Here is a 23,491-nt window from a genome sequence, read left to right as displayed (position 1 = left end):
CCTCCATAAATGTATTGTAGTTAGTGACAGGTAGAAGGAAGAAGCAGGAAAATCTGCACTGTAGCAAAGCAAGAAGGGTGCATTGAATGGAAGATTCTCAAAATGCTCTACAATAATTATAGGTGGTAATCAGAAGCATCTATTTCACAAAGTAATGAGGATTAGCCATAATCATGCAATCATTCAACATCTATGATGCTCAAAACACAGTGGTGGTAGCATGCTGCGATGATCAACAACATGATTTTAAATAGCTGGTTTTTAATGATCACATTATCACAGTTACCACACAAAGCACCTTCTAATAAAGCAGCAAAGATGCATCAGGCCCACAAATCATGCAGAGCAGGAATGCATCAAGCATCACAAGCCACTGAGGCAATGATCCATTCAACTGACAACACAAAGGGACAAAAGGGTCAAGCACTGCCCTGAGTGTAGTCCATGTTAGACCTACAGGACATGACAGCAGGGGAATCATCCATACGTACACAAGCTTTCATACATTCGTCAACAGAAAGCTCCTGTGTATTGCCTTCTGTTTGGCGATCATGGAGAACGTGTACTCACGAACAGCTTGCTTTGCTGCAGCAATGTGATTATACATGTCTGTTCACATGTGAGTTGCCACGATGCATCAACTTAATTAATGTGAATGTGCTCGGAGCAGCCCGCAGTCATTCCTGCCCACGGTAGGGAGGCTGTTACATCACTCACACACAGGGCAGAAAACACAGGAACACACACACATGCATACACACACACACGGCTATTTGGAGACATTTTTCTGCCTGTGAATGTGGAATAATGGCCTCCTTGTAATATCAAAGACAAATCCCTGTTCATTTGTTGTACTTGGTGAGCTGTTCCTGCCTCGTTTTCCTTTTATTTTCTTCTTCAGCCCAGCTCCAGTGAAGTAGTGTGTGCTGTGGAGCTGCAGCTGCTGAGCCACACACTGACTTCTGGCTGCATTCATTACCTTCTGTGTTTCTACGAGGGTCTGGCTAACAACCCTGCACGGGCTTTCAGCCCTCATCTGTGTCTCTCCTCCCCCTGCCCTCCGTGCCAGGCTGCAGGAGTAAAGCTCAGACGGTGTGTGTGGTCCCCCCGTGGGTGTACGGGGGGCACTGGGTGGGCAAAGGGAGGGGGCTTTGAGTACTCGCACAGCCAGTAGCCCCATCTTTAAAATGTTGTTTTGCATAAATTGGGCCTCACAAACAATGGAAAACCTACCTCGGTGTCAAAGTTAACAAGTCATCGTCTTTTTCAGAATAAGTTATAGTATTCATAATCATTTGCTTTTTATTGTCATCAAGATTTTGTTTAAGCCTTTAAAATAATTATAAAAATAATAATAATAAAACCCAGAATTTTTTGTGTCTTGTTGTTTAAGTGTGACCTGAAGACAGTCCTTAAATTACAAACATCCCCCACCAAAAAAATCCCAGAATGCAGCTGTGAACATAGAGTTGTGACAAGCCTTTGACTGCACGGTTTTATTTGCAGTCTCCGAGGCATTTCGTGAACCTTAACATTACTCACGGTTGGCTGCAGTTCCTCATGTGTCACAACAGTTTATAGTGTGTCCTCTGTGGATGCTTGCTAAGTCGCAGAAACAAAGCCTGGCTCGTTTGTGAAGGCGGAAAACCCGAAAGACAGAACATTAGTTTTCATTTGAGACAGGAGATGTTCAGGCGTCTCTCCTCCTCAGTTTATCATTACACCTGTACAACTGTCACATGCATGTCAGTACGTACCTCTTTGTGACTGCACTGAATTCTTGTATGTTTTCTTTTTAGATAACTGGGATTATACCCCATATTAATTCCTACTTCTACTTGTGAAACCTGCAGGTTTCTAGTAGGTCCTGTATGATCTCACTAGCTTCTGGGAGGTGAGGTGTAGTTTTAGCATTCTGTTATAAATGGCAGCCTGCACGAGGATGCCGTCTGCTCGGCAGTCTGCCACCCAGCCAGCTGCTCTTCTATAAAAAGCGATAACAAACTCTTACTTCTGAATGACAGCAAGCATGACGAGTCTTCACCGTCAGACTGTTGCGCTGACTCATAAAGTGAGGATTCATCAAGCCTCACATCGTCTGCCAGTCCTGTCAGAAGAAAAGATTCTTTCAAGCTGAACCGACAAACTTTGCACACCAGCGTCTCCAAATGGCAGCAAGACGTCCCCGGAAACTATTGGAACTTCAAAACCCAGAAATCCTGAAAGCTGATGTCAGTAAACTGAAGTCAGCCTGGTCATGTTTAGCAAACCAACCAGTACAGATGAGAGCAGGCTGATGTCACATTCCTGTTGTCAGAACGTCCACTACTCCTTTTGGGTGAAAACAAGCCAAGTGCTGTCAAAGTGCTGACCAATCATTTCGTGTATGCTTGTGGCAAACACTTCGTCACAGGTTCGTTAAATATGGCGTCCAATAAAACACCTGCTTTTAGGATTGAGTTTGGTGTAACAGATTGTCCACTGTAAAGGCTGTCAGAACAGAGTGTATTTCAATGTTAATAAGTCACATAAACTGAGCAGACCTCCCTTCAAATAAAAAAAATATTGCAAACAGCATAAAGTTATGAAGGAAATGGGACTGAAACTGTTCTGTTTTTGTACTTCTCTTGGATACAAAATTTAAAAAAATCAAATAGAGAGAGCAGATCCACGTCACCACAGCGTTGTAATTAGTTTACAGCAGGGGTGCCAAAACTTTTTCCCTTGGAGGGCCAAAACTGAAAATTAATGGTGGGCCAAGGGCCAAAACAAACACCTGCTGTATTATATTGTACTGCAAAGATGCAAAATGGCACTTGGGTCCCAAGTTCCCTTAACTGACTGACTTCCTGCACAAAGTATCAGTGTGCCTGCTGCGCTCAGAATACAAAAAATAAATAAATAAATAATGTTTAGTATTACAAAACAACATAAACAGTGATTCAGAGTAGATTTTTTTTCGTAAGAAGCATCTCGCAGGCCAAATTGAGCCTTATGGAGGGCCAGCCCTGTTTCACAGTGACATCACATTGGTCAGACGACCAAAACAGCACAACAAAGAGTCTTAATGGCAGAAAAAGTGACAAATGTCAGAAATATGTTACCTGCAGATTCAATAAGGCAGCTGTTTACATAATTACATTTAATGCTGTTGTCTCAAGATCACAATTTACTTATTTCGTTATCTCAGGAAAACAAGCTTTGTTATCTCAAGATAACAAGACAATCAACTCTCATCTTACTCAGAGATCAGCAGGGCGATGCCAGCATGCATAGACGGCGTTTGGACAACTTAAGCATCTGATTTAAGATGAAATGTCAGTCCATTGAGCTCATTTCACTGATCGACACAGCAGATTTTATCAAGCTGAAATATTTTGGTGTCATAACTTACATCGTCTATCTCTAACAGCTTTCAGCTTCTAGGAAATAAATCTTCAGTGGATGTGATCCGTTTTCATTACACATGACATCCCACTAAATAAGCTACTCCATGAATGTGTTGATAAAAGTCCAGGTGAACAGGTGTCTGCAGGCTGTGTGGACATGCTGTGGGCATCACTACACACAGTGGGATGGCCTTAATAATGTCTTTACCTCTGCCATCGTAACAGGATTTAACGGAGCAGCTCCTGACTAAAGCAGAAAAGAGTCATTGTCTTGTGATAAATGATCTCGTTATCTCGAGAAATCTGCCTTTTGTTTTCTAATGAGATAAATTAACCCATTAACAGGATAAAACAGGCTTTGCCATCTAGAAATGACGAAATAATTAACTAGTGATCTCCAGATAACAGCATTAAGAAAAAGAATTACAAGCACGGCCGTTCTCGGCTTCATTTGAATACGTCACAACTCCAGCTTACTCATACAGAGGACATACTGACTTGAACTTGCTACTTTTTTGCGAAACACTGAGCAAAGCAACCCACCCCAGGCCTGTCTCTCACACAGTGGCAAAGTTACACAGCTACCAGTGGCAGGTACCTGCTGAGAGATGGCACCTGTGAGCCGAAAACCTACACTACAAGATTAATGGCAAGTGGGATCATGCATTACAATCCCTGTTTCACTCTCCTTTCAGCTCTGTTTTGGTCTCCACCAACTTCTGAGAGAAACATCTGGATGTTTAGCAGCTAAGTGCTCCACATTGTTGACTATTTCTGTGAACAGTTGTTAATCAGAGCTTTTTCACAGAAACAGCAGCCTGCTGTGAGTAGCAAACCAGATCAATCAGAGATCAAAATTGACTGATATACCTTTTCTCTGATGCAGCTCTATTTGTAATTTTGTGGCTTAATGTTATTTCTTGGTGCAGCAGAAATGTTCCTCTCTCATGTTGCCATTGTCTGCGTTTGGAGACAGTCAGCAGGATAATGTAGGTAGAAAAAGTTACTACGTGGAGTGGAGTGGTATCAGAATGGTGGCTCCCAGAGGCTGCAGGGCCCGTCACCCTCTCCTTATTGGGATGTGTGTTGGCACGGTTTCCCCCCCGCTGGCAACCAGCAGGCTGGGGGCCCGGAGCATAGGGAGGTGAAATGTCAAGCACAAAATGCAAATTCATGCTGACAAGTGGTGCAGAAAACATGTTCTCTGCGACTCGGGGAACCTTGATATTTCACAAAGTCAAATGAACATGTCAGCCAACACTGCAGGGCAAGTATTGGGTTATTTAAAGAGGAGGTTCAGAAAGCAGGCCGGTGTTACATCACAGGCAGCAGGGACTGTTTACGTGCAGCTCAGCGGACAAGGCTAGTCTTTGTTGTGGTTGTTATCCTCCTTCTCCAGCCTCCCTCTGTCTGTGAGCCATCGCAGTCTCTCAGAGTGAGACACAGTGAGGTTGGGCTGATAGATGTGACACGTACTGGTTCACATTAGTCCGTCATTACATCACTGCTGCGATCCCACCCGCCAGATCCACTGTTGGACCCGGTCCCCATGTGTTCTCTATCTCCAACACTGAGCTCCCAAAAACACTATGTGGCTCACAGCTTGAGCTTTGATGAGCAGCAAGACACCTTCAAGACTTGAGAAGCTGATTTAACCTCAGACGTTATTAACTCAGGCTGATGTTGCTGTTGGGTGCTGTTAAAATGGAGAACAGAGTGTGACGATCTTCACTGAATGGACTGCCTCTGCTATGTTGAAGTACAACTGTATAGAGCTGCTATAAGTCTAGTCTTGTTACGATATACAGTACATGGTATCATCATGAGCGCTGTGTGACTGCACAAGCAAAGTGCAGCACTAACACTGCCACATTATAGGACAGCTTCACATTTTTCCTAAAACAATCCCCACACGCCCAGATGCACGTTGAACGTGTTATTGGTTGTTGCAATAGTTCGCCCTCAGCAGGCTGTGAAAGGATTCCTTCCTAATGATATTTTAGACTCCAGGGTCCTCGTTCGATGTTAAAAAAAAAGCCAAAGCACATATGAAGCTTTAGCAATCTGACAGATCAAGTGCACATTTTACAAAGTTAGTCTTTTTTGTTACTGCAGCTCAGCAAGGAAACACAGTCCATGAATTTAGGAAATATTGTACTCAAAAGATGGCAATTTCGGAAGATTTCCACTTTGTTTAACACAGACTTCTGAAGCCTCAAATTGCTTTGGCTGAGCTTTAGAGTGTTTTTTTTTTTTTTTTGGTCACAGAACACAGACTGTGGATTTTGTCCCTCATTAATTATAAACAGTGTGAGTTAGGAAGGAATCTCTTTGTGGCTAATATGAAAAGAAATGACTACAAGCACCAACAACTGTTTCACTGTACATATGTGGGTGATGTTTTAAAATACCCTGGAAAAAATGGGAAGCTTTCCTGTATTCAACATGTATGCGCTGTGCAGTGTGTACAAATGGAAGACAGAATATTTATATAAAACATGTCTGGATAAGGCAAGAGTTCATTATATGTGCATTTAATTCATAGCTGAAGATCTGTTCCTTCAGTACAGGATGTCCAGATGACGCACGCCGACGTCTGAGGTCGTGCTCTCTTCTGTCCTGAAGTTGATGGATCGACGCTGTGCTGATCAGCAGCTCTGTTTATGAGGTCATGCCTCCTGCAGTCAGACATGAAAAATACACTAAGCTGTCGATGCAACTGAGAGTCAGAACTTCCAAATGTGACGTTAAGAAGCCAATAATTACGTGGCATAACTGATGCTGTATTGGAGTAAATAGAGCATGTAGTAGCATAAAAGTCCATATGTTGCATACGGCCAACAGGGGAGGGATTCAGCCTGCTGAAACTACCTTAACTACGACACTGCTGTGACAGAGCACAGGGGCCTGAATTCAGTGCCTCCACACAAGGACAAAAAAAGTGGCACCCATGTCTGGAAGGCTAACATCCCTGTCTGAGCGATTGTCCCCAAATAGAACCTAATTGCAACAGGAAATTGTATATTTCAGGCTGTTTGGCAAAGTGGCGAGGCCAGACAGAGGAAGGCAAGCGATGTGACCATGTGAAAAGATCTCTGTCACTGAGCCCATGTGCACATTGGACACAGTCAGTCACAAGTTGGCCTGATAATGTCAATATCATTTCCTTCATCTTCTGTCAGCTCCACGCCTGCTCTTTGTCACTGAAGGAGGCTGGAAATGGAGAACTCCCACACTCACTCAATCACAGAGCTGGAGCCGTATAAACAAATCCCTCAGTGTCAGTAATTCAGGGGTATCTGCCTTTCTCCCCTGCAATCTCCCGCATCACTGAACTGGCTTTAAAGGAATAGTTCAACATTTTGGATAAAAAGCTTTCTTGCGAAAGGTAGATGAAAATATAAATGCCGCTGTCATGCTTACAGGCTAAAATATGAAGCTATGACCAGTAGCTTAGCATGAAGAGCTAGCCTAGCTCTGTCCAAAGGTAAGAAATGTACATACCAGTACTTAAATTAACATCTCTAGAGATGTATTAGTTAGTGAGCTTCAGAGGTGATTAAAAACATTTTTATCCAGTTCAACCACAATGAATGTGAAAACATGCACGGGTTTAATAGATTCACATACTGGCGTTAAAAGCCTGAAAAACCCTGGGAAAGTGTCAAAATGACTTTGTTCTGTAATCGTGTGCTGAGGTGCCCTTGATCCATTTCTGCAACCTCCAGCTGCTCCAGTGTAACTGACTGATTTTACTGGGTAGCTTCCAGGCAGCAGTGGTTCATCTGTGCAAATATAAAGCAGTTGTGCTGCAAACACTATGATGCTTGAGAAAAAACACATCCCCCTGAACACTGACGGTAAAAAACTGTTAATGCTGAGTGATCCAGACCAGAGACAGCATGCAGATCCGTGTGTCTTCCTGGTGAGTCACGTGGATTCAAGAAATCTGCCATCATGTAGGCCTAACCCAGCAACAGCACACAAAGCCAAGGCTGACTGGAAGTAAAAAAAAAAAAAAAAAAGAAGACAAACCTGAAACTCCGCACTTCACCACCTCACCCTCATTCTGTCACACATGTAAATCTGTCAGGTGCAGCTTGACACACAAGAAAACAATGCACATGCCAACTACACAAAAACACATGCAGCCCTCAGCATCTTTCTCGGACTCGCCCAAAAAATTGTGTTGGCATAATCAGATTAATTCAGGAGCTAATTTGTTGCTGTTGAGTGTGCCTGGCTGCAGTCAGCCTAGCACAGATCCATAACTTATTGAGAGCAGATTAACACATCAATCCTCCTGCTGGTCCCTGCTAAGAACGCAGAGCTGTGTGGTTGTCAGGATTATTTAAGTGTGAACGAAAGACCGAGGCATCCAGATGCGAGAGCTGTGCATTAACTCTCGCTCCTGTCATCACAAGCTCTCATCACAGGGAGAGGCTACCTCGAGTTGGGCTCCACATTTTAAAATATATTATCAGAATTAATATTTTATTAAATTAAACTGGTTAACTGCACTAGGAAAGGACAGGATATGGTGATTTGTTGGCAGATGATCTGCAGACGAGAGACAAGATCTGGACAGCAGCAGCAGCTGTGTCCATCTCTAGCAGAGCGTCCTTGAACGAGGCACTGAGCGTCATTAAAGGGTGCTGCTGCCTCTGACCTTTGGTGCCTCTGGTGGAACATGCACATCTCCAAATCTAATTTCTGTTATTTTGAGTAATTCAAAATGCAATTTAATATGAGATCAGAGTTCTGTGCTGCTCCTTGTCAGATCCCTTGGGAACTCAGATTGTATGATGCCTCCTGGTGGTGACTTTTGGCAGTCAGGCGACGTCCAGAAATGCTTTCTCAATTTGCTAATGAGCTGTACTTTTTGCCAGTGAGTTGAGGAGACATAGTGAGTGGGGGTGGGGGGCCTCTGCAGCAGGCCCGTCTCGTGCGGCCGGATGGTAGCTGGCGTGATAAGTCCTGACAGCAGCACAGTCTTGGCCATGAGCACTGACTGCCTTGCTTACGTAACCTGCCCATTGTTACCGCCTGGTCACTGTCGTTAAAATTCATAGGAATCGCATGAAATTACGCTCCAAACTGTTGTTTATTGTAGCAGCAGAAGATGCAGGGTTTGGTCAAAGTCACAAAGATGAGATTTGAGTTAAGGAGGAAACGCAAGACAAACACGGACACGTTCAGGGAGACTAGAAGACTGCTGGTCTCCTGTCCTCTGGTAAGTCACTGCACAGGGGCCAATGGGCTCTGTCCAAAGAGCAGAGGAGGCACACTGAAGCCGGCGTCTTGTTAACTGGGACCTGTTCAGTTGGCAGAACACCAACTGCTTCACACCTACAGTATAAGGCTGTGTTGACACTTCACCACCTGTTCATAGCACTTCTGCTATCAAAAGTGGATCACAGGAGGATTATTTATAGCTGTGAAGAGACTGTGCTTCGAGACAGACGCAAGACACGCTTCTTTCATCACTTCACAGTCGTTTTGTCTCGTGATCCTCGCCACAGGTTGCTGGAGCACTGGAGAGCTTAATCAAAGAACTATTTTGTCTTTTGATGTGATTTGAGGGGGCAGGGAGGCGAAAAACTCAGCAAAACCTGTTGAGAAAATAGCTGTCATGACAAAGTAAAAGCATTTTCCATCCTGTAAGCCATCTCACTCAGTCTGAGTGGCACCAACGTAGCAGCAGCTAAAAACATGTTTAAACTAAATGATATTTTTATTTCTGTGCGTTAGTTTGAGCCGCTGTCTTACGGGCTCCCCTTTGACCCGGGGTGGGTCTCACCTCTTTCTCATGATAAGCCTGAGCTCGCTGTAAGAGATGGGGGACGAAGCTATAGTCTATGTTCAAATATCCAACATGGTACTGTTGAGTTATCTCTGCTGAATATTTCCACAGTAGTATGAAGACGAGGCGATGCGAGGTGCCATTTGAAAATCCTTCATGTAAAACCCTGATACAGTGTGCACGCCGATCACACACAAGCAAACACACAGGAAGGAAATGTGTTTATATGAACACACCCCTTACCCTCACACACTCTCCCTCACACATACACACGCTGATATAATGATGCAGGTGTTGGCACTCTGTTCAGATGGAATGATTTATTCATAATCATGATAGCATAATAAAACAATGAACATTGAAAGCACTGACAGTTGAACCCAAGGCCTCTCACACACAGCATGCACCACCCCGACCCCAGTGTTCCCAGAGACACTGAACATTCCTAACGCCAAGAGACTCCTGGCTTCTCAAAGTCCTCCTTTTTTATTCTCTGCACAAGTCAGTTTTTTCCGTGTTCTTTTTTTTTATTCCTTTAAATATATTTTGATATAAAAACAAGCCCACATATGATGAATCAACCATGTTTGTGAACTGCTTCTCCCCCTTCTCCTCCTGTTATTGTCCCGCACCCCCCCACCACCACCACTCCTCCAGGCTGTATTGGGTGAAGGACGAACATGATACTGGCGCCCAAATCCTCTCTCTTCCTGTTCACGCTCTCCTCATGGACACCTGGAAAAAAAAAAGAAAAAAAAAAACAAAAGAAAAAAGAAAAAAACAAAACAACACAGTCTGATGGGGTGATGGTGGAGGTGGGGGAGACAGCACTAAAAAAATGGTTTGATAACCTCCCTGAAAAAAAAGAAAGCAATAAAAAAGATCTCTTAAAAAAAGTAATTAAAAAAAATCAAACCACAACAGTCCAATTGAAAGAAGTGCTGGAGGGAAGTCTGGAGCTCTGTAGACTGGAGGCACTTTGGCACAGAGCGAAGGCCCCACACCTGACACCACGCCGAGGGGAGGGGGGGAGGGGGGGAGGGATGGAATGACAGAGCTGGGCTGAATCATGCAGAGCCACACGGTGATACAAAGATCCAGGAATGATAGAGACGGAGGGAAGAAGAAAGAGCACCTGACAAACGTGGAGGAAAAGGCCAGCCTCCCCTCCAGTTAATGCCATGTTCAGGAGAGGAGGGGAGGAAAATAAGAAAGAAAAGATAGAGGAGGAAGAGAAACTTGGACCAAGAGAACAGAGACAGAGATGGAAAGAGAGAGAGAGAGAGAGAGAGAGAGCGGGTGAGCAGCAGCAGGTTTAGAAGGAGGAAAGAGCAGTGGCCCGTCGAGAGAAGAGGAAACTGTCTGGCAAAAGCTATACAACACAAACAGGAAAACAGTCTTTGTATGGAAGCAGAGGGCGGCTGGTGGACGTCTGAGGTCAGGGGAGGGGGCACAGCATGGCAGTCCCACAGGACAGCGGGCTGGGCAGGCAGGAGGAAGGTATTGTGGTCCCTCATCTCCTCCTCTTCCTCCTCCTCCCGCTTTACAGCTGTGCTGGGCTGTGTCTCGCCCCCCCTCCTCTCCCCCCTTCGCCCCCCCGTGGGCCTCCTCTTCACAGGTAGAGCTCCTTGGCTCTGATATGCTGCAGCTTCTCCCTCAGCATGCGGAAGGAGGGCCGCACCACGGAGTCCAGGGTCCAGCACTGCTTCATCAGGTCGTACACCACGGGCGGGCAGCCGTCTGGGGCGTCCATCTTGTATCCCTTCTCTACCCGGGGCACCACCTCTTTCAACGGCTGAGAGACAGAGACAGAGCAACGCTGACACAGATTCTCGCTGTGGACATGTTGGTCAATACTCAGCGAATGCAGCCGACAATGTGACTCAACTGCACATCAACAGGCAAAGACTATTCTCCACAACAACAACAAAAACTAAACATGTACATAGAAATAATTCAATATATGAGTGCAAAGTGGGTCACACTTGCTCTAGTAGTCTAATGGCAATTACTTTGAGGTCAAGACATTTCACTTATCTGTACAAAGATAATAAATAAAGAAAAAAATAGTGGTCCCAGTAACAAAGACTGCCATCTGCTGGTGCACCTCGGACCTCGGTGTTCAGGTACTTACAATTCTAGGGTAAGGCACGCGGCCAAAGGAGTAGATCTCCCAAAGAAGGATTCCATAACTCCAGACGTCAGACTTGGTGGAAAACCTCTGTTAGACAAAAAACAGAAGAGAAAAAAAGAAGAAGAAAAGGGGAGCATTAAGTCATATTCAGAGAGCAGCTCGGGTGTTTGGTTTCCTCCATCCATCAAACCTGAGGCTTGGCTTCTTTGTTTTAGTGCTACTTCAGGAGCAGGAGTCAGGAAACATGAATAACATGACAATAACCACAATTCTGATTGTACTTTGTATTTCTCAAGTAAAGATTAAAGATTTTTCAAATGCAGCAGCAGATACATTCAGTGAGCACAGACTCCAGAGGTTGTGTTCATGCAGATTTAAAAGATTAGCTAAACTGCTGTTATCAAACGAAGCACCAAGTCCTGAAGTGGATTCCAGTCCAGCTGAACTCGTGAACAAAACTGATGCCAGGAGCATCACAGATAAAAGCTGTCTAAGCTTTTCTCTGAACGCACTGGGCATCGCATAAGAACCACATGGACGAAGAGATTTGCTCTGAATCGGCACATTAAGAGATTTTGCCGCCAATTTTTTCTCTGTGGCATGAATGAAATTGACAAGTAGTCCAGCCCCGTTGTACAAAACAGAGAGTCTGCCTCTCCTCACAGGGAGGGAATGCACAGACTTAGAGTTAATAATTGCGAACATCCCTACTCACTACTTCAAATCTTAGCACACTGGTGCTGAGGTTAAAGTGGGTGAAGCACGTGCGACCTGTTCACATGTTGACTCCTCTCACCTTCTCTCTTAGTGCTTCTGGGGAGGTCCATTTAACGGGCAGCTTGGCAGTGTCTTGTATGGAGGAGGCCTCCTTGGTGAGGCCGAAGTCGCTGACCTTGGCGATGTTGTCGTCAGACACCAGCACGTTACGAGCTGCCAGGTCTCTGTGGACGAAGTTGTTGACCTCCAGGTACTCCATGGCTTCACACACGTCACTGGGTGACACAGCGAGACAGGAGAGATGATGAGCGAGGACTGGATGACTGGGATGATAACAACCCACAGGTGTGCATCTACTGCTTAATCTGTGTGGACATATTTGTGGCTGTGCGCTCATGCCAGGACACATCAAATGATGACTACGGTGTTAATATATTTAATGCGAAAAGATGGTGAAGGTGGGCGAGAAAAAACAGGCTGAATCAGAAAACACTACTTCAATACTTGCTTTATTTTCACAGTTAAACATTAAGTTAAAATCTAACCCCTTGCACATCTCCTGCTAGTTCATTTAAGGATTACACAATCTCCCTCTAAAAATGAATCATGAAATGCTTCCTTGTGGGTGCATGTGATTTATGTGTAGTAAGCGTGGTGTTCACACTTATGTAACCGTAACATTCATTTTACGTTGTGCTGGGTTACAGCATCAGCTAAATGATATTAAATTAAAAATAAATAAAGACTCTAAAGCACTTACAGATAAAGCAGCCATTTATCAAGGCAAACAACCTGCAGGATGGTTGCATCAGTAAACAAATGGGTCTTTTATGTTCCCAGTCAAGTACGTGACATTAGCTTTTTGAAATTCCATTCAAATCCTGACAGCGAAAGAGCAGCAGTTCAGCTCTAGACCCTGAGCTGTGCTGATTAAACATTTGTCTTTGGTACAAATGTAATAAGCACTTGAACAGAGATGAAGAGGACTCACAGTGAGAACTTGAGTAAGCAGTCTCCACCAAGCACGGTCCGTCCTCGAGAGCGTAGGTAGTCAACTAGGCTGCCCTGTGACACAGTTCACATTATTAACACAACATGTGGAGGACATGCAGCATTTTCAGCGCCCCAGACGTGCTGATGTCATCTCAACTGAGCAACATGAGACTACGTTTCAAATAAGTTCATACAAATTCAAATGCTGAGGTGGCTCCAAACGTAACTGACTTGCCATCCAAATATCACGTCTTTTTCTATGATATGACTTATTTAGATGATCAATTCTTAGTAAGTTATTCAGGTGGTTCTTTATAGTATCTATTTGTATTAATTTCTACTTTTCATTTGCTGTCTGGTGGAGGGTGAGATGAAATACCACTCTCATGAAGTAAATATGACACTAGCATGAGCAGTGTTTAGCTTAGCACAAACACTGGAAACAGAGGGAAACCTCTAGCCTGCTGACAATGAACCTATTGTATCATTTTGTGCGTATTAAGCAAACACTACGTTTTAAAATATAAACATATTTCCACTACTCCTCCCACACGTTGTCAAAGATGTTGAAGCAAACAAATGTTTAGTAGATTCCCATGCAAGAAGACTGAAGAAAGCTTATGTGACAGACCTTAGCCATGTACTCTGTGACGATGTAGAGACTGCCCCTCTCCTCCACAATTACCCCTAACAACTGCACCAGGTTGGTGTGCCTCAGTTGCCTGCACAAAACAAAACACAAACAGAACCAATCAAGTGTGCTGGAAAACATTCGGGTGTCTCCTGGGTGTCCAAAGGCATTTTTTTTTCTTGAAAGATGTGATTAAAAAAAAAAAGCTGTGTTAGAAAATGACAGCAAAATGCAAGCATATTCTACACCTAGTATGAAGAACAAAGACATAGTTGGAGCATCTTACGTCATGACAGAGGCTTCGGCGATGAAAGCCTGTGCTGTGGCGTCATTTTTGATACACTTGACCGCCACTTTGGTCCCTCTGTAGTCTCCTACCATCACGTCTGACGAGGACACAGACAAGGTGACATTTTAGTACATCATCGTTTCAGCACAGGCGACTTTGATCTCTGTTATCATGGCTCTGATGTATGATACTTAATTATGCAGAGATCCTTGTGAAATCAATTCCTCACCTCCAAACTCCCCTTTGCCAATGGTCTGCAGGAGTTTCAGCTCCTTCCTGTTCAAGGCCCACCCGCCTGCCAAGACAAGACAGATAACACTCAGCAGACTTCACAGTCAATGACGATCATACCACGAGTCTAATACCATTACCATGAATCACCCTGGGAAAAGCATGCATTCTAAATATTATAAAGATATTTATTGTTATAATCACGACACATGCAAAACATTGACATGAAGGAAAACGAATTGCTTAACTATTCCGAAAATGCAAACAAATTCATGGGTGAGTTTCACATATGTCCTCTGGTCAGAGTTCTTTCATTTGGAGGGAAAGGTGTTGATTTATTCAAACATTTAGCTTTTCTCAGTTTTCTGGTGTAGGAATTAGCGGGGTCAGATGAGTGTATGAAGCGAGGCTGAGGTGGAGGAAGACTCAGATTGACCTTGAGAGCTGGTGAAGCCCAGCAGTTGTCCCCAGACACACAGAGATTAATTACTCTCTGCTGATTAATGCTATTAGGACTAGGATGATAGCGCATTCTTGCAGGGATGCAGGCTTTGTCAGTAAACTGCGTATGTGCCACAGACTTTAAGCCTGTGAGGTTTATGTGACGGTATCTAAACACAAGCACAATAATGTCCCTCCCTGTGTGCATTGGTGCCAGTGTCCCTGTAGAGCAGAGTAATGAGCTCAGTGTGTCCTTACTCCTGGAGAACTCGTCCTGCGCTGCCACCGTTCCCTCCATCAACTTGGGTTTAATCAGCCTGGTACAAAGGCCATCAGCATCTTTGGTGTAATGCTGGGGACAGAATTAGAGAGAGATACGTCAACACGTTTAAGTGTTTGAAATTACAATAAAAACCCACGTTATCTATCAGATTTCATTAGAGTTTCATTGTCTACATTTTTTTCTAATCTAACATTTAAAAGTCTGCACTGTATACTGTAATAGCTCACTCTCACTCTCACATTTTAGACCCAGCTGAATGACCGCTATTAAATCTGAAGGCTGAGCCCGTATACAAGCTTTTGATATGCAAAACAAAAGTGAGGCTGATGCTTCCAGCAACAGTCCACAAAAGAACATGAGGGCAGTGATGAAAAGAAGAGTCAGGCTGTGTTGAAAGAGCTGCTGTGAGGGGGCTCCATCTATTTAAAATGTACAGGATATCAGCGGTGTTTTATCGTCACGCATGAAACAACTTTTATCAACAAGCATCAGTGTTACGGCGAGAGAGGTTGTCTTGAGGGACAACAGACTCTCCGCCTTGTATCCACCTGTTATGAAAGGTTTTGATCATCACAGCAACATGGGAAACTAATTTTATGACACACAACCAAGAAGATAATAAACACAATTCACTGTGCATCTGTGCTGCAATCATGCATCAACTGAGGTGGCGGGATCATTGGTGGCTGAAGTGAATGAGGCGCTGCTGCACGTGTAAGGCATCTGAAAAAGCCTCTAAATTAGCTCCCATGGTGAGAGGGGTGAAAGTTTGTAACATTTATTATGGGAACTAGCAGCCGAGGAGTGCGTGGGTGTGAGAGAGGTCACTGCATTTGACCTTTCAACCCCAGAAACACACCAAAGCAAACAAACCGCAAACCCAAATACATCTGCTCATCATCATGAAAGCAGATTAGACACCCTCAACACCAATGCACATGTCCCAGTGTGGTGATATTCTATTCATGTGAGAAACATGTGAAATCTGAGTCTTCTAACAGAGCACTGAGGTTGCACTAGCCATCAAACTTTGATGTGAACAGATGAATAAGACAGCATTAGAGGAAGCTACTCCTCCAACAACAAAACCAATGTTACACAACTGCAGCAGGTCCAACAGACCACACAGTGTAAGGTACTCTGACAACCACCAGGGGGCAGCATGATGAAGGAGGGGGTCAGCTCCTGTTATTCAACACTGATGCTCACGAATGATTAACAGCAATTGCACCACCCTCTACACATCTGCACATATATACACAGCTACACGTATTCAGACCTAGCTACGTCATTTGTAATTGTATGTTCAGTGTTTTCTAGATCGTTGTGGATAATGTACAGTAAAGCCACATTGCATTTACTGGTAATCTGTCGAACACAACAAACTTCTGCCTTTTAATGCATGAAAATGTATTTTTAGAACACAATGGTACTGGATAAATAAACATCTCACCCAAATATAATTAACGCAGAAGTTTGTAATCACAGACTAAAAATACAAAATGGGCATTGTAGCTGGAAATACTCTGACCATCGTGTTACACCCTTGTATAAATCATACGGAGCCATCTTTGGTTCATTTCACCAGTATCACTGCATAAATGTGGATGACAGACATATCACTGTGGATGGAATGATTGGTAGAAAAGAGGCCTGGGTCTCTCAGGATATACATGCTATATGCATAAACATATCCAATGGGGAACATCCCAATTCTCACTTGCATCTTAGCCCCTCGCATTGAGGTTGCGGGGAGAGACAGAGGAGGAAACCAAGGCAGGAGAGAAAGACGCAAGGAAAATATGTTTTTGGAGAAATGAGGCATCCTTTCCTCTAAGCATCCCACAGCGTCAAGGTTTGGAACAGCTTTCAAGACGGCCAGAATGACTTCAGTTTCAAGAGAGGGACGAGGAGCGGAGAAATACCAAATAAGAGACTTGAGATGTACCCTATGTGCACATACGTAGGTCTATGTGAGACCTGCTGTGACAGGCCAATAAGAGCAGGGCACCAGTGAGAAGGCCGGAAAAACACACAAGAATGCAAGGAATCCTCTCATAGGCTATTATAGAAAGAGAAGACACGGGGGAATGCAGGCAGGGAAGAAGATAAAGATATAGAGAGATTGGGAGACAGAAATGTAGGGAGGGGAAGCAAAGTAAGAAGTTGAGATAAATAAAGAAAAGAGGGATGAAAGCAGTATGTCAGGTACACACAGCACGCAGGAGGGAACACAAAGAGAGAAAGAGAAGGAGGGAGGTAGGTGGAGAAAGGAAGTGGAGGAAGAAGCAAGTCTGGAGGCTGTGAACGAGAGAGAGGGAGAGAGAGAGAGAGAGAGAGAGAGAGAGAGATAGATAGAGAGAGAGATAGAGACAGACAGAGAGAGAGATTGTGGGTGGCTGATAACAGGAATGCAGGGGGATGTGGATGGACTCTGTGCCAGCTGGCACATTCCTGTCGTCCACTTCCAACACCCCGCAAGGCAAAGAGATGAGGTCCAATTAAAAGTGTGATAGACGCCAATCCAGCTCTTCTCTTTATCTGAGAGGATGAAAGGTCTCTCTCTCGCTCTCTCTCTGCCATCGTGTCTCCTGTCTTCGCCTCTCCACACTCTGTCCTTCCTCTGAACCGACTCTCAGATAACAGGCAGAGAGTGAGAGGATCAGACAGCTTTTTGAAGAATGTGAACATGTACTTGAGTCTTTTGAGGGAAAGTCCATGGGGACATTGAATGGTGTGTGTGTGTGTGTGTGTGTGTGTGTGTGTGCGCGCGCACACTCGCGTTGCAACTAGATTTAATTTTCCTAATTGTAAATATTGAAAGATGGATTCAAATCTCAATCATAACATGATAAATATATAAAGAAAACTGAAACATGGACCCATTTCTTTATTCCCAATTCCACACAGACGAGACCCAATTTGTAGTGAACCGTAACAGATTTCTTTCAGTCAAAACCAGAACTGGTAACAAAGACCGACAGGTCGCAAATGTGATGGTAGCTGAAGATTTAGTCAGTAAAGAATAAAATATAATTGACTTTGACTACATGTCTGATTGACTGAGTATTGATCCAAGAGGCAGTTTTGACAACAAATATTACCTGAAACAAAGTGAGGAACAACACAAAGCTGATAACTCCCACTTACTCTTATACTACTTGACTTTTTACAGTCTGTGAAGGAAAAACAGAAGCTGAAATGCTGCTCACCTCAACCAGCTGCATGAGGTTCTCGAAGTACTCCTCCTCGTCAATGGTGAGCTTGCCGTTGTGATAGATGATGCGGTAGTGCTCCACCTTGCCATCGCAGCTGACGCACAGTGTGTAATCGCCGGGATAGTTGGTGCTCTCCCTCACCAGGAACAAGCCCGTCTCCGGAGGGTAGAGGAGCCGCTCGGCCTGCTCCCGAGTTATCTTCCCATGAAACCAGCTGCAACGAGGGAAGAAGAAGAGGAAGAAAGAAGGACAAGAGGGGGGAGAAAAGAAGGAAAACGTAATAATGAGGGAGAAAAAGCGACAGGAGAAAGAGTGAAGACAGAGGCGGAAAAACATGAGGAGAGAAAAGGGAAAAGAGAAAACTGGTCAGGGTATTGTTTGAGATTCAAAAACTTACCTATACTGTTCTCACGGATAAACACATGCATGTGAACAAATGTGGACTAATAATGTGGAGTCAAGTCTGTTCCATTTACAGAAATTCCACAAGCCAACAACTGAACTCATCTGCTCTGTGTCAGTGCTAACAGCATCAGATAGGCCTTAATCCTTCAACAGATCACACAGCTTTTCATTTTCACTGCACTCGTTTTGCGCATTTGCAACTTCAACCACACAGAAGCATCCACTTCAACGTTCACAGCCCACAGCTCTCCTCCGAAATGAGAAGTGAAAGACAGGAGTGAGGCGGTAATAGGACGCCAGCAGCAGTACTTCCAGTCTGTTCAGCTTGAGCGGTGCAGGAGCGCGGCCGTCTCAACTCCAGGAGTCAGTGAGAAAGTACCTGAACCCAAATAACAGGAAGCATGGTGCTCACAAACACCCATGCATGCATGCACACACACACACACACACACACACACACACAAGAAGCCTGAGGCAGACTCAGAAACTGACACACAGGGACTGCAATAACAGGAAAGTGCAGGAACTGCTCAGACGACGTGGTGGGTGGGACAGGACCCACCCCTGACTAAGGTCAGGGAGTTGGACTGACTATTAAACACATATTGGAATTTAAAAAACCCCCAAAACTAAAAGGATCTGCTGGTTTTAACATGTTCTGGAAACAAATAAAGCTCTTTCTTTCTTCATAGCCCTGCTTCATCCTCACCATATGGCCTGGTGGATGCATCTATAGGCTTCTAATGGATGGATTGGGGAGCTGCATTACAGTGAGTGTGTGCGTTTACATGCACATCAGCATCCTGGTTTTGAGTCTTGTCCTGGTTTTGATCATACTGGGAATATGGTGTGTTCGTGGAACCCAGACAAACCTAGCTATTCGTGTTTACATGATCATAACAGTATCATAACAGTATCCAGGTTTGTGATGGTCTGTGTGCAGATGTCCTGATTCCTGACCATTATTTCTGAATTACCTCAACAACTGAGAATGAACACAGTTGGACTTCTGGCTGTCTGAACCCTGCTGCTTTTGTTATTCTACTGGATTTGGTTTCTCCATTTGATCATCGGTGATGGAAAACAAAAGCGACAACACATTTCATGATCTCCATTGCCAAATCAGACTTTCCCTGTCAGCGTGCTGATCATCATTACATCATTTACCAGCAGATTTTTTGCATTACTGACTAACTACAATGCAACTTGAGTTGAGGAGGCACCTGCAAACATGGCAGAAATTTGTCAGAAACCTGGATCAGGTGTTTACTTGCCACAGTATCCTGGTTTCCACCAGAGTACTCCAGCAGTATATTCAGGTTTCTCAAAACAGGGATAATGGCTTATGCAGGTTTCTGCTCTATGGTCTTTACAAATCTCTTCTATGGCAACACATAAATATTTCTCACTGTCGCTGTGTTTCTGTACTAAACAGCAAATTAGTTGTTACTTGTGATCTGTTAATGTTTAAAGTGTCATGTTTCTTAAATATCCCAATAAAATGCAGTTAGACAACGGCAGAGTCTGAGCTCTCATTGTAAGGATTCAGAATTGTGATATTACGTCTCTTCTGCCTTTACAGACTCACGGCCATGAGCTCAAACACATCACCATCCCCGCACCGTATCCCATCGATTTATGTCACTCGCTGTGTGAAAGGTCGTATTAGCCGCAACAGTAGCAGCCCACAGGGTCTCTCTATCCATCTTGGCTGGTGAATGGGTGGTAATCAACAGCTATAATTGATTTAGCCCGTTTTCCTATGGCTGCCTCTGTTTCTCCCTCCTCCTCCTCTTCTTACTCAGCCTCCTCAGACAGCAGAGGCCCTTGTGGTGAAGCAGCTTAATCCGGGTGGAGTTGATTAGATCAGTGCAGGCAGCTTCTCCGATGGACAGCAGCTCCTTAACTCCCACTAATCCGAGAGCAGGCGCCAAGCGTGGACGGCCCAGAGACACACATAGGCCTTTGGTGGACACACACTAGCCGTTCTGTCCATGGCAATTAACTGCAGTTTTCAAGCATTACATCATATTGAAAATAACAAAAAGCACAAAAATGTGGTGAACAACTCGGTGGGGACAGCAGGGAAGGACGGGGCAGCTGGGCTGAACACCCCAGCTTTCTTTAGAGGTGGTGCTGTTATGTGTCGCAGATGTCTGCCACATGGGGGCAGCAGGTAGAGCAAACGGCTTTCAGTGAGGGCGGCAAGGACTGTATCTACTGCTGAGTATCAATGGGTCAGGGTGAGCAAGGGGACAGAAGACCACAGCTGAACCCTTATGTAAGCTAGACGAGAGGGAGAGGTCTTCTCAGAGACATCTGTTAGTTATCCACACAAGAAAATCAACAAGTCCCTGCGGGTTACAGCTAATGGCTCCAGAAGAACCAAGTCTGATGACTTGAGCGTTTAAAAAACACTTAACTATGCAGTGATCTCAAAGGCAGCAGTAAGGACACGAGGGTAGCAAACGTAACCATGCAAAATATTTGGGGCTCTGTTCTTTCCTTTCAGTGAGATCAAAGAAACACTTCTTTCAACCAAAAACACATTTATCACACATTCATACTGTAAAAGCCACAATAAGGTGGACCCTTTCATACTTGTCACACTTGACTACAGGAACAATTACATGACCATTGATGTGATGATGACGAGGTGAAGATAAATCTAATCAGAGTGACAGCACAGGAGGAACCACTGGAGTTTAGAAATCCATGCTGTCTGTGTGAGTTTACAAAGCCCTCCAAAAGGCACCAGGTTAATTTAAAGTTATCACTGGGCCACACACACACAGACACACAGACACACAGACACACAGACACACACACACACACACACACACACACACAGACACACAGACACACAGACACACAGACACACAGACACACAGACACACAGACAGTGTGGACAGGCAGTATGAGTGGTGGGAAGAGGAGAGGTTACAGCTTTCAGCAGGAGTTGATGAAGTGAGACAAAGAGGGTCAAAAGTCTATTTAAATGTTTCCTGCTGATGTTACAGTGACACACCACCAGCTCCATGAACACTGCTGAAGAACAGCAGCAGTGCCACACAAGACAGCCCTTAATATTCTCCGGACAAATGTGTAGTGACAAGAGGTCCAACCAAAACAACAACTCATCAAACACACTAAACAGGGTCTTTCTGTAAAAGCACAAAAACACAACACACAGACTTAAATGCTGTATGTTTAAAGACTGAGTCTGACTTAATGAACGCTGCTTGATTTATTTCCAAACAGCATCACTTCTCCCAGGAGAGCGACAATCCTCTTCTTCTAATTCTACATTTCCTCGCATCACACTGAAATGATCTTTCTACTAATCTGTGAAGTTTATACACTTGTTTATTATCACTTAGGAATACACACAAAAGCGCTGGCTTTCAGATGACAGCATCTCATAGCTATGCGATGATACTGTAGCAGCCTGTACGCTCTCGGCTTTCCTGTCTCCTTTCATTTGCATATGCCTCTCGTTATGTTTTCCTCGTTTTGAAATAGCTGCTGTTTCAAAGAGGCTGATTCAAATGCAGCGTGCAGCTGGTCCTGGCCTCAGCGGCAGCCAGACGCAGACAAGGAGAAGACACTGATACACAAACCAAAAGGCTGTAAGAGATGGAATTTCCATTTTGATGATTTGACTTTTGAAATCAACACTATATTTTCCCTCGCTGCGGGGAACAGAAGTGAACGGGGCGCAACAACTTGTTCACATGCTTAAGAAGGAAAGAGAGCATATGTGGCAAAGATGTACAAGACAGTTAAGATTTGGTATTTTGATTACGGGTGCATGTAGTCATATTCCTGCACAACACTGACATTATGTGTCATGATTTTGCTACAATGTTCTAAATGAAAGCTTTCAGTGCTGTTAACATAAATAACACTTACCTATTATTAGAAATGAGGTTTAGTTTGACGCTGCTTTTAATTAAACAATAGGAAGTGACTAAAATTATGTGTAAAAACAATTACAGTGTACAGCCTATTATACATCACATTTGAGTGGGTGTGTTTCCAAATAAATACTAGACAACGAAGGAATCCCACACATGCACATGCTGCACACACACATACAAAGTTACGTCGGGTTTCTCCTCAATCTCCCATCTGGTACTTACGGCATAAGACTGAGCTTCCCTCCTGACTTGACTCCTTCCCTTTTCTGGACATAGTTAGCTGGGATGGTGCCCTCTCTGCCCACCGTGTTCCTCGCTCTGTACCAGTTTGGATCCTGAAACACACGACAACACAACCTTAATACCGGTGCTGATAACTGCGGTACGCTACTCAGTCACCCTGTAGGAGAGAAGCGTTCCTGCCTGTCTCGTCCCTCTCTGAACACACTGAGGTGGCAGCAGAGGTGAAGCAGTGGGCACAGAAACCTAGAGTACCCTACATGTAGTGGAGTGGATGCAGACAGTGAGGCAGCCGTGTGTCTGAAGCACCGATGGAAGAGAGTTTCTAACTAAAAGGAAACTCACTGACAGGGATTTATAAATCTATTTGATGCAGCACACTTCACTGGCATCTTGAGCTGCTCCTCTGCTGCATCGCGTACCTCTTTGTGTTGTGGCTTGCTGACAAACAGGATATTTTGCTAATCATGTGGTTGCTCTCATTGTTCACAACATGCCTCCTGATATATTAATGTAATAGGATATAAGCATTAGGGGGAAAGCTATTTGGTGTATCCAACTTTAACTACAAACTACTGGTATTGGTTCATAATTTTGCAAAAAACATGAAGAATCTTACAAGCAGTCTGTCTTACTTCAGTTCACTGAAGCAGTTCAGTGACATGAAATTGCTGCATTTGCTATTTCAAGCTCCCAAAAAGAAGCTGTTCTTTTAGCCTGTGATCATTAATACAAGTTGTTTTCTGGGACATAAAAAATGCAGAATATGAAGAACATTAGAGATGACTTCAGCTGTG

The 23,491-nt window shown here is 44.1% G+C and overlaps 1 protein-coding gene across 1 annotated transcript in view; it reads right to left on the bottom strand.

The window, feature by feature from the left end:
* Nucleotides 1–9,497: 9,497 nt before the first annotated feature.
* Nucleotides 9,498–23,491, bottom strand: part of cskl (c-src tyrosine kinase-like) — a 48,835-nt gene continuing 34,841 nt past the window's right edge. Inside the window, exons 4-13 of the mRNA XM_076744970.1 lie at nucleotides 22,677–22,789; nucleotides 18,124–18,343; nucleotides 14,887–14,980; nucleotides 14,186–14,251; nucleotides 13,954–14,053; nucleotides 13,668–13,758; nucleotides 13,035–13,108; nucleotides 12,123–12,318; nucleotides 11,327–11,413; nucleotides 9,498–10,987 (exon numbers count right to left, since the gene is read on the bottom strand). Of these exons, the coding sequence (XP_076601085.1) occupies nucleotides 10,805–10,987; nucleotides 11,327–11,413; nucleotides 12,123–12,318; nucleotides 13,035–13,108; nucleotides 13,668–13,758; nucleotides 13,954–14,053; nucleotides 14,186–14,251; nucleotides 14,887–14,980; nucleotides 18,124–18,343; nucleotides 22,677–22,789 (1,224 nt within the window). The 3' untranslated portion in view covers nucleotides 9,498–10,804. The remainder of the gene's footprint in view (nucleotides 10,988–11,326; nucleotides 11,414–12,122; nucleotides 12,319–13,034; nucleotides 13,109–13,667; nucleotides 13,759–13,953; nucleotides 14,054–14,185; nucleotides 14,252–14,886; nucleotides 14,981–18,123; nucleotides 18,344–22,676; nucleotides 22,790–23,491) is intronic.

The sequence above is a fragment of the Chaetodon auriga genome, chromosome 1 (genome assembly GCF_051107435.1).
Source record: "Chaetodon auriga isolate fChaAug3 chromosome 1, fChaAug3.hap1, whole genome shotgun sequence".
In the NCBI taxonomy this organism is placed as follows: Eukaryota; Metazoa; Chordata; class Actinopteri; order Chaetodontiformes; family Chaetodontidae; genus Chaetodon; species Chaetodon auriga.
Note: the sequence above shows the minus strand (reverse complement) of the source record. Positions and strands in the feature narration are given on the sequence as shown.